The sequence below is a fragment of the Lissotriton vulgaris genome, chromosome 2_1, assembly GCF_964263255.1.
Source record: "Lissotriton vulgaris chromosome 2_1, aLisVul1.2, whole genome shotgun sequence".
NCBI lineage: Eukaryota > Metazoa > Chordata > Amphibia > Caudata > Salamandridae > Lissotriton > Lissotriton vulgaris.
In genome coordinates, this window is record NC_141687.1 from 1,327,365,503 (window position 1) to 1,327,382,105 (window position 16,603).

Below are 16,603 nucleotides of genomic sequence, written 5' to 3' on the forward strand. Positions count from 1 at the left end.
TCCACGATTTCCAATATATGGGTTTATTATTTATTAGTATAAATTTATTATGCTAAAATAGTGGAAGTAAGAAAAATATCAAGGTTAGTAGGAGTAGAGTGAAGAACCGAATCAAGAATCTTACATGAATGCTTAAGGATCGGTGTTGGTGACTTTTGTGGTTTGCAGGTAAATTAAAAATATTCTAGAAAAGAAAAAGGGGAGAGAAATTATTTTTCGAGGTCAACCCACAATGTATAATCCAGTGAGGAGTTTGAAAGCCAACAAGTGAGTTGGCATAAAAAAACGACTTATGAAATTTAGAAAAGTCAGGGAAGTTTACGCCTCCCTCTGATTTTGGGCAGTACAGCTTTGACAATGACATACAAGATTTTTTATTATTCCATAAAAAGGACGTAAGTGACAAGGTAATCTTATGAAGGGATTTGAGTGGTGTGGGTAATGGAATTTTAGAAATGATATGAAGTATGATAGGAACTAGCATCATTTTAATGGTATCAAGTCGACCCCACCAAGATAAATATAATGGATGCCATCTCGTAATGAGTGAGGATATTTTAATGAGGCATTTGTCCAGGTTTAGAGAAATTGAGGTTTAAATAGATTGGGTGAACCAAAGTCCGAGATAATGAATATGTTGAGGCTGCTATTTGAAAATTGATATTAAAAAGTCTTCCTTAAAAGTGTATTTAGTAAGAGGTAATATTTCAAATGTTTCATTATTTAGTTTGTATCAGAGTCAACTTCCTGTAGAAATACTGGGAGTGCAGATTTGGGTTGAGAGAGAAACAATAGAACGTCATCAGCATATGCAGCCAATTTAAATTGCTGGATGGTAGATATAAAACCATGAATATGTTGATTTTACCTTATTCTGGATAAAAATAGTTCTAAGGCCAAATTTAAAAGAAAAGGGGATAAGGGGCAATCTTAATGCACACCTCTACGTATAGTAAAATATGAAGAAGTGAGGCCATTCACAAAAAAGGCAGCCTTAGGATCCTTATACAATAGAGAAATAGGGGAAATCATTTTGGATCCAAAGCCAAACCATTTAAGTGTGTGAAATATAAAAGGCAAATATACTCGATCAAATGCCTTTTCAGCATCTTAAGCAATTGCCGCAAGGGAATTGGGATAATACAAATATTTAAAATAAGCGCGTATTATCTGTGATATATCGCTCTTTGACAAAACCTGATTGTTCTTTGAAAAGTAATTGGGGAAGAAAATATTCCAGACGCATAGCTAGGGTTTTTAGAAAAGATCATATAATCAACATTGACCAAGGAAATAGGCCTGTAGTTTTTACTAAAGTGTAGATCTTTTCCATCCTTGGGAATAAGGCAAGCCAGAGCCTCTGAGAAGGAGCCAGTAGATCCATGAGAGTGTAGAAAAGAGGTTATACGGTTTAGCAAATGTGGAATGAGCAAATGAGCGAAGTGTAAATAAAATTCAACTGTGAATCCATCTGGACCCTGGGGTTTGTCTTTTTTAAGAGTTTGCAGAGCAGTTAATAGCTCCGCCTGGGATATATCTAATTCCAATAAGTTAAAATTCATCAAGGAGTCAGAAGACTGTTGAATAGAAGAGAGATAATGAGAGATGTCAGAAATCAAGGGTTCCGTTTCTGGAGTGTAAAGTGCTTTATAGAACTGTACAAATTCTTCTCAAATTTTGGAGTCTTTATATTTAGGTAATTGATGAGCATCTATAATGGATTCAATGTGGAGCCTATTTTGTTTACTCTTAAGGTAATTAGCTAATAATTTACCTGACTTATTTTGGCCACCATAAAATTTTGCACTGGGCTTTAATAAATATAATGAGGCATTATCAGTAGAATCCTTATTAAACTTGATTTTAGCGCAGTTAAGTTCTGATAAGCAATGCTTCGATTTAGAAGTATAACAGGAGTGTTCAAGCTCTTTATTTTAGTTAAGAGCATATCCATAGAGACACAAGATTTTTTCCGTTTGTTAGAGACATATCTAATAATGCGAGCAGCTGCTTTAAACATGTCCCAAATGATGTGGAAGGGCATATCATCCGTTTTAATTAAAATGAAAGTATTCATTAAAGAAAGAGGCAAAAGAGGAACTAAAAGTAGTGTCTAAAAGAATTGAATTATTAAAACGCCATCTCTTAAGCAATCTGGGTTGGGAGATTATGTCTAGTTGAATCAAAACAGCGGCGAGATCAGATATGAGTATAATATCAGCTGAGCGAAGTATTGTGAGATGGTGTGTGATATGAAAAATATGATCTATTCAAGATTGAGTCTGATGTAGAGGTGAAAAATAAGTGTATTCTCGGGAGGAAGGGTTGCAAACCCTCCAAGCAACAATTAGATTTCTCTGCGCTATTGTGTGTATAAAACATTTATGTGCTTTGTTAGTAGTGTACGATATTGTGGAATTGCGATTGAGAAAGGGATCTAGAGTCACCTACAAAAATAACATTATCTGCTGGGTAATTAATAAGTTGTTGAGTAATTCCAGACCAAAAGTGAGCATCACCATTCGTAGGGGTATATATATTAAACAAGGAAAGTGGAGTATTTCCAATCAATAATTTGGTAAACAGACATTTACCATCCTCATCTGTTTCCTGGGAGATAAGCTTAGTACAAAGTGATTTATGACATAAGGTTATAACACCATTTATTTTGCCATCCCCTGGTGAAAAGAAAACCTTACCAACCCAGCTTCTCTTTAGTTTTAACGATTCAGATTCTGTTAGGTGTGACTCTTGTATTAAGGCTATACTAACATCCAATTTAGATAAGTACGACAATACGCGCTGTCTATTTAGAGGAGAGTTCAAGCCTCTGAGATTCCAGGATATGATTCCATTTACATTTTTGCAATTTCTGCTACATATAGTACATTCTATGCTTTTGTTACACCTTTCTTGGAGATAGAACACTCAGTTTACTTGTTTCTCCCGCTTTGACTACTTGCAAATACTGTGCATGAATAGCACATAATATATTATAGAAATAAAAACAAGTACCATGGGTTTGTCTGGTCTCTCATCACTTGGATCTATAGCAGTTTTCAAGCTTTTTCACAATGTTTTGCTTTCTTAATCTGCAAAGTTCTAAATAAAAACATTACAATGCCAGGCAAACAGATTGCTGTAGGCGACAGGCACCAACCACAAAAGCCAGTGTATTCTGAGCTTGCAGCTATTTTATTGTGCTAAACCATGCACACACTACTAAAGAGAGGGCAACTGCCTACTTAGACTTCCCACACCACTTGGGTTTATAGAAAGATGAGGGTGGCATATCGAGGATTCACCAGCCTCAGAATAACAACATCTCCAGTACAGATAGCTCTGCTGGACTGCCATAACCCACAATGTTGGTATGCCCGGGTTTGAGATGACCACTTGATTGCATAGCATTTCTGACATAAAATATTGTAGGCACAAGTAAATAAGTGATTTACCCATTATTGACTACATATCCCCCTGTACAGCATACTTTATATCCCATAAACAAATATGTTATGTGCCATGTATTATAAATACAAACATGTTTTCAATGCAGCGATGCAGAAATTGCTTATCACTGGAGAACAATAGAAAACTTACATTGTCATCGTCATAATCTCGTGTGGGCACAGATCTCTGAAACGTCTCATCACTTGTATATGGATTCATTGTTGCCACATTCGCATTCACAGTAGGCTTGGCTCTCACTTTGGGAAACAGGCTACCATTTGTCGACGTGCCACTACCAAAGACTGGGTTCTCTTCATGGTCGATCAATCGCTCTCTGTCGGGAGTCTTGCTGTTTCTCTTAGATCTGGTGGAAAGTACAGAAATACACTTTTTAACATAACGAAAATAGCCAGGATTTTAAATAAGATGGAGCAATTATATGTTCATTTTATTAATTTATTGATAGAACCCAGTAGGAATAGCTACGTCTTTTTAGGTTATGGCAAAACACAGTACCATTCCCAAACACCGAAGAATCTGAGACCCTCATTTCAACATTGAGTGACCAACTATGATCCCCAACATTTCCTCAGAAGAAATTACCATCACAATAAATCCTATTAATTTCGAGGGGGGGGGGATAAATGGGATTATACATTTTGGGGGAGTAACATACAAGAAAAAACTTTACAGTTCTGACTTCAATACATTTTCCCCAGCATTTCACCAAGAGACTTTACCAGCTTGCAACAAGGGAAATCTCCATCTGAAATGGCACTCAAACAGCAGTGTTCCTGCTACATTTATCATTCTGATAGACCCGATAACTACCATTACTGTAACTGTAACTGATGGGCTGCTCCTAATGAGGGACTATAGGTAAACCACAAAATGTAACCAGGAATAGTTACTTATAGGAAGGCCCCTACCAAAGATGTGTTCCAAAATAACAATGCCATTATTTTCTGCCGGGCAGCTCTCCAGCCATCCGTGGTGGTGGAGGGCCTCCTGCTCAGTTGAAAGATAGCAGCATACCTGCCTGGGGAGCTCTGTGCATTCAGTACATCCACCAACTCAGGAGATGCATTAAAGGCAGAAAACTAGTCCAAGTGGGTGCCGTTTTTTGGGCCCACAAGTTTTTTGTTTTCTCAAACTCTGAAGCAGGAGTTTATTTCCTAATAACAAAGAAAACAACAGCCCTCACATGCAGGGAGCTTACACCCTTTGCGCCAGGGCATTGATTAATTTAAGCGCCTGTGACTGTCATGCCTTGCAAAATGTTGTCACGCATGAAGGTCCAGTGGTGGTAGCCCCACTCTAAGAACAGCAGCTCCAGAACCATGGGGATCCAATGTTCCTGTTGTGTAGGTAACGCGTTTCCACCAGTGAAGCTGGCTGAGGATCCACCAGTAGAAACACTGAGATTCCACTCCCTTTAAATGCAATGGGAAATAGCAAGTTTGGTGGATAGGGCTCCTGACATTCAGAGCAAGTTCAACATTTAAAAGCTCATCATCTTGATTGTGCTTCCAAACTTTTTCATCTGAATTCGGCTTGGCTGACAAGACTGATATTGGAGCAAAAACAAGGAGAATATAGATAGAGTGCTGAAACTTTGCAGACACTCACCCTCAGCCACGGATCTGCCACCGTCATTCTTTAACTCACTTTGTCACCTCAGGTCATACCCAGTCATATGCAAATCAGTCTTGTCTTTGTTCCCTATGGGAACAGTCCAGCCCGAACTGCCAAGCCAAGTCTTCCCTGGACCGGAAACAAGCATCCTGGGACCGGTTTTGGGGTAACACCACTCATCAGGCTAGCTTGAATCTAGTGGCAAAGTGAGCAAGGGACCCACTTACCTGATATTGGTTCATTTGATGTTTCAGTGCAGAGTATAGTGAAGTGCTAACTTTGTGAGGCTTTTGGGGCTTGTCCCACAAAGTCTTGAACTTTACTCTTTGTTTCACAGGAAGCCATTTCTTTCAAAGCAGGTATGATGTGGGTTGTTTTCTTCTAGTTCACGAAAGGTCTGGCTACTAGTATCAGTTCTTCTAGAGCACTAGTTTGACTTGTCGTGACGTATCACTGTGCACTATGCGTCAGTAGTCTACCTTAGGATATTATCAATATTCTTTTACTCTGCTGTCAAAGATTAGTTTATGTTGGGGGTATCTTGTGAAGTCACTGTATTCTTCTTACAAAAATCTAGATTGGATGATTAAAAGAGAGGTCCAAATCAAAACCAATGCCAACGTTTCCTTTCTACATGGGTGTTTCTTTGGGTGCCAGGTTTGGGGCAGTTGACAGACACATAGTCTTCCAGTGTGTTACCTCTCATCAGTATTTCAGGTTTGGTCCTAATCAGGCACATGAAGTTCTGCTATATCCTGCCTATCAGCTGTACAATCAGGCAGACGAGCAACATGCACACCAACAAGACGTGTGTGTAACAATCCTGTTTTATTTCCATTGCATTGTGCAGGAAAAAAAGGGCTGCCAATACCCTGATTGGGTAAAAATCGCTGTACCTTTGGTCCTTTTTCTGTTTCTGTGACCTTTGTGGACATAGGGAAGGGACTGGTCTGCTGTCCTGCTGCTGTAAATTGAGGAAGCTGCAGGCCTAGTCAGGCTCCGAGAGTAGGGGGAAATAGCTCAAGTTCCTCTGAAATAAATGCCTGCATTGCTCACCAGCATCCAACAGCAAAGATTAAATACTGCCAATGTTCCACGTGGGTAAAAACTTCAGGCGCAGAATGAACATCTAATCATTTCTGTATTTGAGAACAGATGTATCTGTGGAAATCCCTATTTATAGAAGACAACATGTAATCCTCAGTAATTTAATGCAGAATTGTGATTTACTTGAAAATTACGGCTGAAGGAATTTGCTTCCCAGGGTTGAACTCCTGGAAGATAGAATGCTGCATTGTCGGGATCCCTGACAATCATTCAGTTCCATAGTATTCTGGTTTGAGTCCCTCCAAACTTGTTAGGTAATGTATTTTCAATATGTTATCTGCCCGAATCACAAGGGAATTTTACTTGACAGCTGGAAGAACAGATTTGAGAGCAAGGGGCAATGTTAAGACTTCTTCTTTTCCGACCCCGCCATGTGCCTTGAATCTGTAGGTGATTCATTTGTGCTCCCTCATCCCAGAAGGAAAGCATCCATCATAGACTGTTAAGATATATCCTGGGAAAATGTGAGCCTCATAATCATAATCACCAATTATTTTGGGGGGGAATCCAGAAGAATCTTGCGGTCCGCTGTGGAACACGTAATGGCAGTCGAGTATTGCCAGAACTTCTGTGTGGTGTTAGTTCAAAGGCAATTAGGCAAAGAGGTATTTCCTGATGTCTGCAAATGCCAGTCAGTGCCACAGGGGAGTGTTTAACTAGCCAGTCGACCGTGGGAGAAATAGGAAGAAGTAGCAAAGAATACAAGCACTTGGATCATCTTGGGCCTGGAATGTCCCCTGCTTGGGAAACGGGCATGTATTCCGACCCTGAATGCCCAACTGCATGTGAAACTGGTACCCTGACCTTTTGGTTGGTCCTGGCATCACACTAATCTAGCGTGTGTGCAATGGTCTAGGCCTGTCTCTTGTAATATGAGGTCCGGAACCTATTCTGTGACCTGGATTGGCATACTTAGCATGCCCTGATAGGGGAAGCAGGACTACTATCGATGCTGTTGGTGTATCATGTAAAGCAGCAGTGGTAGTGTACAATATTTTAATTATGCATCATTGATATGAATATGTCTTTTTGTCTGTATCAAGGAGAAGCAAGATTACTAGCTCCTATCATATAAAGTGCTGCTGTAATGTGAAACCCAGAACTTTCCGCTGACATTATGTGCACTGCTTTGCGTTAATTTTAGGCATCTAATCCAGCAAAAATATTTCGTGCAGGTTTGCATCACTTTGCAGTGCGAAAGGTTTGTAAATCTGGCTGTGTGTTGTAAAAGTCTCAGTACAAGAACAGGGCATCTGTTTTTCACCTAGTTTAGCACAGTACAAGTTGGAGAACTGCCATGTATTTGGTGGTACCAGTGATGAGTGAGACTATAGTTTCTGCAGTTCGAGGTGAGGAAGTTTGTAGCCGTAGCCTGCCTTCAGGAAAACCAATGACAGCATTGTGCAGAAATCTCACACTCCATTGTGCCCTTGTTTCAAGATGTTTCTGTTTTGAGCCAGTTCCATTGTTACATGCTTTGAGAGCCATCATCTTGCACAAAAATTATGCTTGAGAGACAGCCAGATAATGACATCCCAAAAACGTTCTGAAGCCTTAGACAGGGAATCCAAATCCTTGGCCTGAAAAATGTGAAAGATAATGTGAGATCGAAACCACCCAACGTAGGGCCTCATTACGATGGCCAAGGAACTGCCACCGACAGGCTGTGGGTGGCAGTCCATCCGCCATCGCAATGCATTTTTCCTCCACCACATTATGCTGGGGGGCGAACTGTCGGACCAACTTCAGATCCTTGCATTGCTGAGGTGCCTGCCAGGGACCGCTGTAGGGATTATGTTATCCTTTTCCCCTGCAAAAAGATTGGTGGAAATGTATTTGGGGGCCCTGAGGCAGGGACATATGGTGCCCCCCTACATATCCCTGCACCATTTGGTAGGCACTGCACGGGTCCTGCCACGTAGTGCAGGGATATGTCTGCACCCTATTGTTTGTATTGCAGCGTGGGCTGCTGACTGCATCCACGCCACAATAAAAGATACAGTTAATGGTAACGCCATGGTGGCGGTTGCATCATAATTTGGGTTGTGGGTAGGCCGCAGCGTAGGCAGCCGGTCCCAAATCCGATACGATGGAGGATGGACTGAAGTCCATACACCATCGTAATGACCCTCTTGGTTCCAGTTCCAAGTTTTTCATAGCAAAAGAAGTACTTGCTCCGCTGAGTATTCAAGGAACTACTGTGTGACAAAGGCTGGTATCAACATGACAACCAATCTTTCTGAGGTGTGGAGATATCACCCAAGTCTGCTCTTTCTTCTACAGAAGCTTAGAATCTACCTCATGCATTTAACCCTGCCTGGTGAGATAGTGAAGGAGCGAGCCTGGCCCTGCAGGAGGAGAGATTGTTCAGGAGGAGACTCCTTGTGTCCTCCAGGCGAGAGGAATTTCCAGACAAAGTTGATTGCCCTAGACAGCGACGCTAAGAGTGACCTATTCTATGAGGAGGTATACCAGTCTCGCTGAGTGGTTTCTGTATGAACTGCCCCAAGGCTTTGCAAGAACGAGCACCACATGTGTTTTGGGAGCCCTCCGTGGATTTGATAAGTAGTGCTACTGCTGATGCCAGATAAGATGAGTCATGTTGCAGCTGAAGCTGAAACTCGTGCAGCCTTTAAGGCTGCAGTTGCTGGATATACAATACTGCTGATAAAGATGACAAGATTCCACAACTGTTTTGCATAGGTATCTGTCTGTATTCGGCCCACATGTCCCTAATTGCCAAAGACACTGCTGCTACCATGACTTGCATGCTGATTCCGCTGACTCATCCAAGAAACAGTGCCGCCACTGCCGATGCAGGAGAGGAGGAGCAGTGTCGCTTCTGAAGCGTAGACTCATTCAGTCGGGAAGGCAACAGTTGTCGAAGAAGCATCACGGCTGAGAAATGGAGTCTGTCTCATCATCTATTAAGAAAGGATTGCGGTGGGCTTTGAAGAAGGTGATAAAGATAGATGATGGAGAAAGTAGCTACCCACTTTTTAACACATCAAGGGTGAAACAATTTATTAGATGTGTTTCCTGAAACTGAACAGTGAGGGCTTTGTGAGTGACAGCAGTTTATGAGTGACCAGGATGGAAGCTCTGTCAACGGGAGACCTTTAAGGACTGTTGATGTATGCAAAGGACGGACTGTGTTGATTAGTTGATTGAAAGTGAACTGAATTGGCTTGAACTGGGTCAGGTGATAGACTGAAATGTCTACTACCAGTCTCTACGGAGGCTGACAGTATTTAGACTGACATACTACTAAGCGAGCTGGTGAAGAATTGAGCAGTGTGGTGGCCTGTCTCCTTACCAAAGTGATTAGCTGAGCTCAGAGGTGCAGATGAAATCAGGGACAAGAGAGAATGGGCAACATCTTGCATACGTTTGAGGGAATATTTATTGAAACAAAGTGGCAAGTGCGGGTAATTTGGCAGTATTTTGAGGGAACTGATGCTCTGGGACTCCTTTACCTTTGCTTTATAGCTGACCATTCCCTATAGTCACCACTAACAGTGAGTGCTTCTGTGTTGACAGTGAACCACTTAACACTGTCCCTTAAATGGACCAAAGATAACCTCCATTAAGCAACATTTCAGTCACCCGCTATAATTGAACACTTTTCCCAGATACTTAAATATTGTTGGGTATTTTGTAGTTTGATCTAAGTGGCCACCTCTTCAGGTACAGGTAGGTTCAAATACAGACAGCATGTCATGAGATCCTAACACTCTTTGCATCGTGACTCTGCCCTGAGAGGTTGCTGCATTGTTTGGATTATCCTGCTTGGCTGTTCTTCTTGCCTTTCAAGCCAACAACTCGCGGAACCCGCTTCGTGGGTCCCGCATCGTGGAGGAGGACTTCGGGGGACTTGCTGCTGTTTAGTGGCGGACGCTACAACTAGGGAGCCTAGGGGCAGTGCAGCAGGGCTGCGAGCGATAGTGCGGGGACTCCATCTCCAAGATGAGTTCAAATAGAGTCCACTTTAAGTTTCTTCAATATTTTCTTTATTGATATTCAAATTTCATAAAATAGATTCTCCCAGCACGTAAATCTCCAACACATGTTTCGTCCCACACAGAGACTTCGTCAAGGCATAAATATGGTAGAGAGATATCTTATTTGTTCGCCAGATTAGTGGAAGGAAACTGCAGTCTATATGAAGTGGAGCATTGAAGTTGAGAGATGAGCATAGCTGTTGCGGGCTACTGATCGTTGTGGAAGCGCGATCGTCATTTTGCGGATAGCAACTTATCATGGTTATTTATTTATTTATTTTGCAACTTATACCGCGCAAACTAAAACCCGAAGGTGTCAAGGCGCCTAGCAAAAAAGATCAAAAAGCGGGCAGTAATGCACTTACATGTACGCTTGAACAAAGAGGCGAGTTTTAAGGGCAGCTCTGAAAGTTTGGAGGGAGGGAGGGACCTGAGTTCTAGTGGAAGATCGTTCCACCATTTAGGGGCCAGGAGGGAAAAAGCCTTACCACCCCATCTGGCTTTCCGAGTACGGGGGATGTGGAGGAGAGAGTGATTGGAGGAGCGGAGGCTCCTGCCAGGGTTGTAGTATGTCAGGATAGCTCTGATCCCTGTGGGGCTGCTTTTGGCCAAGGCTTTATAGACCATACACATGGACTTGAAGACAATCCGCTCCAATGGTTGCGAAAATAAATACTCCATAAGTAGCGGTTGGTCGTTTATCCACAATCCGGACGTTTTTGTAACATGGGATGCATACCCACGAGCCCGCTTTTTACTTACTAAGTATAGTCACATTGTCGTATTTGGATTGATGTTGTGGTCCTTGATATATTTGAACTACCTTGATGCTTTGTACTGCAGATCTATGCTCATCTCTCAACTTCAATGGTGCTCCACTTCATATAGACTCTAGTTTGGTGGACTTAAGTGGACTCTATTTGAACTCATCTTGGATTATTTGGACCCCCTTTATTTACTGGAATTCTTGTTCTGTTCTTCATTCTACTCTCTATGACAGTTAGAATGTTCCTGTGCTTAGGGCTCTACAGTATAGCCCAGACTGAAACATTTATGATCATTAGGAGTGCTGTAATTAGAATCTCAACTCTCAACAGTTTATGCGGCATACACATTCTGTGTGTGCCTATAGCACCTTGAGGTAGTAGGTGCCTAGAGTTTTTTTAGCACCCACTGCATACTCAATTTTGTTTGGTTGTCTTCATACATATCGTGTATTATGTGCATATATAAACATATTGGGGCAGATTTATGTTGGGAATGCGCCACGTTTGCGTCACACAACTGCGGCGTAAAAGTGGCGCATCCCTACGACCCATTTACAACGTGACGCATCTAGGCAGATGCGTCACGTTGTAAAGCCCTGCGCCACTTGTGGGCGTTCCGGCGCAGGGTGGGCGTTCCGGGTCAGGTGCGCCTCGCAAAAGTGGCTGAGTGAAATCTATAAGATTTCACTCAGTCAATTTCAGGCCAATGCTGCGTCAAAACCCTGCGCCTGCTTGAAGCAGGCGTAGGTCTTGGCGCAGCATTGTAAAGATGGGGCCCCCGCGAGCCTTGCTGGAACTGCGTCGCACTTGCGACGCAACTCCAGCAATGCGGTACCTTTACGGCACAGATGCGTCACGCATCTGTGCCATTTTTGCCGCATTGTAAATGCGGCGCACCATGGGTGGCGGAGCAGCGGCGCAAGATAACTGGCGCATCCCTGGGGATGCGCCAGTTATCATAAATCTGCCCCATTGTACTTTAAAGAATTGTGCTGACGCTTCCTTCGGGAACACTACTACCTGACCTTGCTGTGTATGTATGTATGTATATATATATATATATATATATATATATATATATATATATATATATATATATATATATATATATATCTGGCTTTTGAACAATATATTGACTTAAATGTCCAATTACAATGGACTTAATTTACATGTATGTCAAAGAAATAGAGGCTTGACACACAGGAGACCTTACACTGTAGTTTAATCTATTTAACCTGCAATTCAGTAGTTTTGTAAATAAGGAAGACTTCTCCTTTTGAGCCAGGTGTAGCTCTTCGAATCAATCACAACAAAATATACATTTCAGTACATCTCACTGTAAACGGTATATATAAAACATTTATGCATAGAGAGATTTAAAATATTTCTTCCAGTTCATTTCAGTTGCACAAATCTCGCTGAACGAGAAGCACTGCAGTTTTGTACATTATAATTGAAATTTGTGAGAATAAAACATACTTTACTGAAAGACCAATGACTGCTCCCAGTAATCCGACGAGAAGAGCACCCAAAACCACACCGACTATGACCAGAATAAGCAGGAAATCTGGAAAAAAAACATGTAATTTGTATGCATGTAGTATTCTTTAAACATCTTTTGGATAATATGGTAGAGAAAGCAATTAAACATCTGAAATACTAGCAAATATCAACAAAATGACTAAAAGAAATAGGACTTGATTCACAAAGTTAAACTTACACTTATGTGTAAGTTTACGATTATTTGGTATTTACAAACTACAAGTTAGTCTGTGGGAAGGGAGGGAGAACTCTGCACACAAACATACGTCAAACTAGTGTAATTTATTGCGTGCAACATTTTATTTCCCCAGCTTATTTCCATTTGGTTTTGTTGACATTGGTTGACATTAGTCTCCCGTGCTCTTTTTTCATTAAACATTTCAATTATTATTTATAATATTATTGTAGATATTTGTAAAGCCACACAGGTCACGTTTGGTTGAAATTTACAGAATAAAAAGCCATGTTTAATGAGTATTTTAAGTGAGGCTGAATTGACACACAAGCGTAGATATAGTGGCAGCTGGTTTCAATGGTAAAGGGCCAAAGAAGTGAAAGAGTGCCCCCCCCGCCCCTAACAGACCATACGAATACGCCGGAGGCGTAATAGCAGTTGCTCACTAGATCTAAGGTTGCGAGTAGGAATGTAAGGTTGCAATCTACTTTTTAGGTAGCCAGGCCCATTTCCATGAAGAGACCTATGGACCCTACATAAGAGCCTAAAAATGGAAGCGCTTTCTTATAGACAGACAGTGCAGAGATCTCAATGTGGGTTCAGAAGGAGAGCGAGAGGGTAGGTTGCAGACCAACCATGTTGCTGTGTCCTGTATCAACTGGAGCTTAAATAAATGGGAGAAGCCAGAGGGTCAAGGAGAAAAATAATGACAAAATACAAGTATATATAAAGAATTCTTACAATTTATTTGAAAATACAAATGTTAAAAGGAGAGTGGTCCGGGGGGCGTGGCTTGGATGCCGCGCAAGATGGCCGGCTAGGTACGGAGCTCCGCCGCATCGATCACCTCACGGCGTGTTTTTCCCGATGTAAACGGGACCGCTACTGAGCACCGTCGCTGGATTTGGCTGGCGGAATATTAACGGAATCAGCGGAGCAGTTTTTCACCGCTTGTGGAGCCGTTTTCGCCCCTCTCCGCGATGAAATCTCTGTCCCTCACGGAGCCGCCATTTTGAAGCTCTTCCGAACATCGGAGCCTCTGCTGACAGGAGCTGTCACTACACGACGTGTCACTGGACACCAACGAACTTTCAGACACCGACTTCACTTCAGGGGTGAGATCTCTATATTTTCTGCAAGACGCCTTTACTGCATTTTTTCTCTCCTCTTCCACATTTAGAGGAAACACCCAAATACGCAGTTTACGGCACTTCACCCCTGACAACTGGATGTTTCCCGCCCTAACATGCTCACTACTCTGAAATACTTTTTCTCCTAAATTTTTTCCTCATGGCGCTATGACAACAACATCCTCTGAGACTTTCTGCCCGTTTCTTCTGCGCCTCAGCTACTTCAGTATGCTCCTTCCTATGCTTCCATTTTAGTCATCCTCCCCTTTTTTGTACTCGTTATTTAGCACACTCTAATTCCACTGAGTTAAGTCTGGGTGCTTCACCCTCTCTTCGGAGATATTTCTGGAACATTTCACATGCACCTTTAGTCGTCTCACAGGGAATTGAGACTATATTGTCGCACGTTCATTTCTTTCTATGGTCAACTTACGCAAGCCTAAATTTGTCTTCACACCATCGGGGAGTACATCAGTAGCATCTTCATCTGGTACAAATAGAGCCACTGCATCTGCGAAAATGACGACTCCAAAATCATCATTGGCTCATACTAATACCAGTAAGTCTTCCCCACCCGCTCCGGCGGGCAAGCGCCTCAAGCAAAATTCTCCTACGCCAGAAGACAATCCTTCACATTCTTCTACTGACCAAATTCTAGAGGAACTGCGTGCGCTGCGCCCATTTATTGAAAAAACGAGTACAGATATGCAGCTTTTAAAGGATAAATGGGAAAATATGGATGCCCGTCTTTCTACTGTCGAACAGCACCTTCCTGAAGTTCAGTCCAACACACAACGTATAGACTCTTTAGAAAAAACGGTCCTCTCACTCCAAAAGCACACCGAGGATTTGGAAAATCGAAATAGGAGGAATAACCTCCGTATTTACAATCTGCCGGAAAATCTTGAGGGGGATAATCCAGTAACTTTCTTCACCACTTTCTTGCCGAAACTTCTGGACCTACCACCTTCCACCTCCATTAGTATACAAAGAGCCCATAGACTAGGTGCCAGAACGGGCTCCTCCTCAAAACCTCGTGGAGTCATCATTTTATTTCTAAAATATACAGATCTTTTATTGATTCTCTCAGCTGCGAGGAGTAAAAAACAAGTGTCTTGGCAAGGTCAACGAGTATATCTATCTCAGGATGTCTCTAGCGTCACCGCCTCCAGACGTAAAGAATTTTTGGCTATGCGTCCCTCTCTGCGCGCCTTGGGAGCAAGATATGGCTTGTTTCATCCTTGTACTCTCAGAGTCACCTATCGAGAAAAGTCTTGGTCATTTCAAGAACCTGGAGAATTAAGGAACTTTCTTCTTCTACACAGTGAAGAAGGGATGGACGCCTCCTCCTCTGCTTCGACCAGTGGCTGAAACTGGACTTTTATTGCTTAACTTGTTTGTCTTCCTAATGGCTTGTCTTTGATTTCATGTATTCTCCTTACTTCTCATCTCAGTTCTTACACTCTCTTTTCGTATCTTTTCTTCCCTTAATCTATTTCTGGCTTCTCCTATATATCCCTCTATTTTCTTTTTCTACTTACTGGACTTCTGTTTTTACGTCTACATCTTATGTATGTTAACATTTTTCCCTTTTTTCCTCCCCAGACGGATATGTATCGGATACTCCTCTCATCACCTTGTCCCATTCCATGTTCCTTTTGTGCGGTCTCGATGTGGTTCTCCTCCTGATCCTGGTCCGTACGTCTTGTAAAGCATCACCACCTCCCCACCTTCCCTATGTGTATTTTTTCTCTTTCAGGTATGTTTAATACAGTCATCCTTTTGGATTTGTACTGTCTTCTATGCATTCTCTCTTTTCTTCCTTCTTCCTTCCCCACTGATCTCCCTTCCCTTTTCCCATCCCTCTCCTCCTCCCTTTTCCTTTTTCATCTTCCTTTTCTACCTGTTCTTCCTTTTTGAAGAGTTTTATGGTTAATACTTCTATGCAGTTTGAATTATTACATGTACAGTATGTTTTTGCAATTCTTGATTTAGATCAGTTTAGTAAGTTTTCACCTTCAAAGTTGTTTCATGGAATGTGAAAGGATTTAATCACCCTATCAAAAGGCAAAGAGTACTTTCCCACCTTTCCTCTTACAATCCAGATATCGTCCTTATCCAAGAAACTCACCTATCTGACATCGAATCTTTAAAGCTAAAGCGACTATGGGTTGGAACTGTTTTATTTTCTCCTGCTTCCCAAAAAAAGAATGGAGTAGCCATTTTGATTCATAAGCGACTCCAGTGTAAAGTAGTTCTAGAAGAAAAGGATGACGAGGGACGCTGGGTCTTAGCTAAACTACTAATTAACAATATCCCACTTACGATACTCAATGTTTATGGTCCTACATGTTTTGACTCCTCTTTTTGGCCATCCATTACAGCAAAATGTATTCAACATAAAGATGATGCTTTTCTATTGGGTGGAGATTGTAACCAGATCATTGACCCATTTTTAGACCGAAGATCCTCTGTTCGTTTTTCCCCTCATAAACCACATAAACAATTCCTTGACACCATTACCCAAACTCATCTTGTAGACTCATGGAGACTCACTCACCCAGACGTTATGGATTTCTCCTTCTTCTCTCCTCCTCATGCTTCCTTCTCCCGCTTAGACAATATCTTTCTCTCTTCCTCTCTTTCTCAACACCTTATTTCTTCTTCTATAGAACCGATTGTTATCTCTGACCATGCTCCTATTATTACTGTTTTTGACCTTCTTCCTCCTACTCCTAAATCTTCTCGCTGGCGCTTCAACCCTTCTCTTCTTACTGATCCTCTTTTTTCCTCCTC

The 16,603-nt window shown here is 41.8% G+C and overlaps 1 protein-coding gene across 4 annotated transcripts in view; it reads right to left on the bottom strand.

The window, feature by feature from the left end:
• The window catches only part of MUC13 (mucin 13, cell surface associated), an 818,501-nt gene that overhangs the window by 12,083 nt on the left and 789,815 nt on the right, over positions 1 to 16,603 (bottom strand). For all 4 annotated transcript variants that reach the window (XR_015308476.1, XR_015308475.1, XM_086957098.1 and 1 more), the window contains exons 14-15: positions 12,440 to 12,527; positions 3,601 to 3,814 (exon numbers count right to left, since the gene is read on the bottom strand). Coding sequence is in view for 2 of the 4 variants with exons in the window: in XM_086957098.1 (XP_086813224.1) it covers positions 3,601 to 3,814; positions 12,440 to 12,527 (302 nt within the window). In the remaining 2 variants the exon portion in view is untranslated. The remainder of the gene's footprint in view (positions 1 to 3,600; positions 3,815 to 12,439; positions 12,528 to 16,603) is intronic.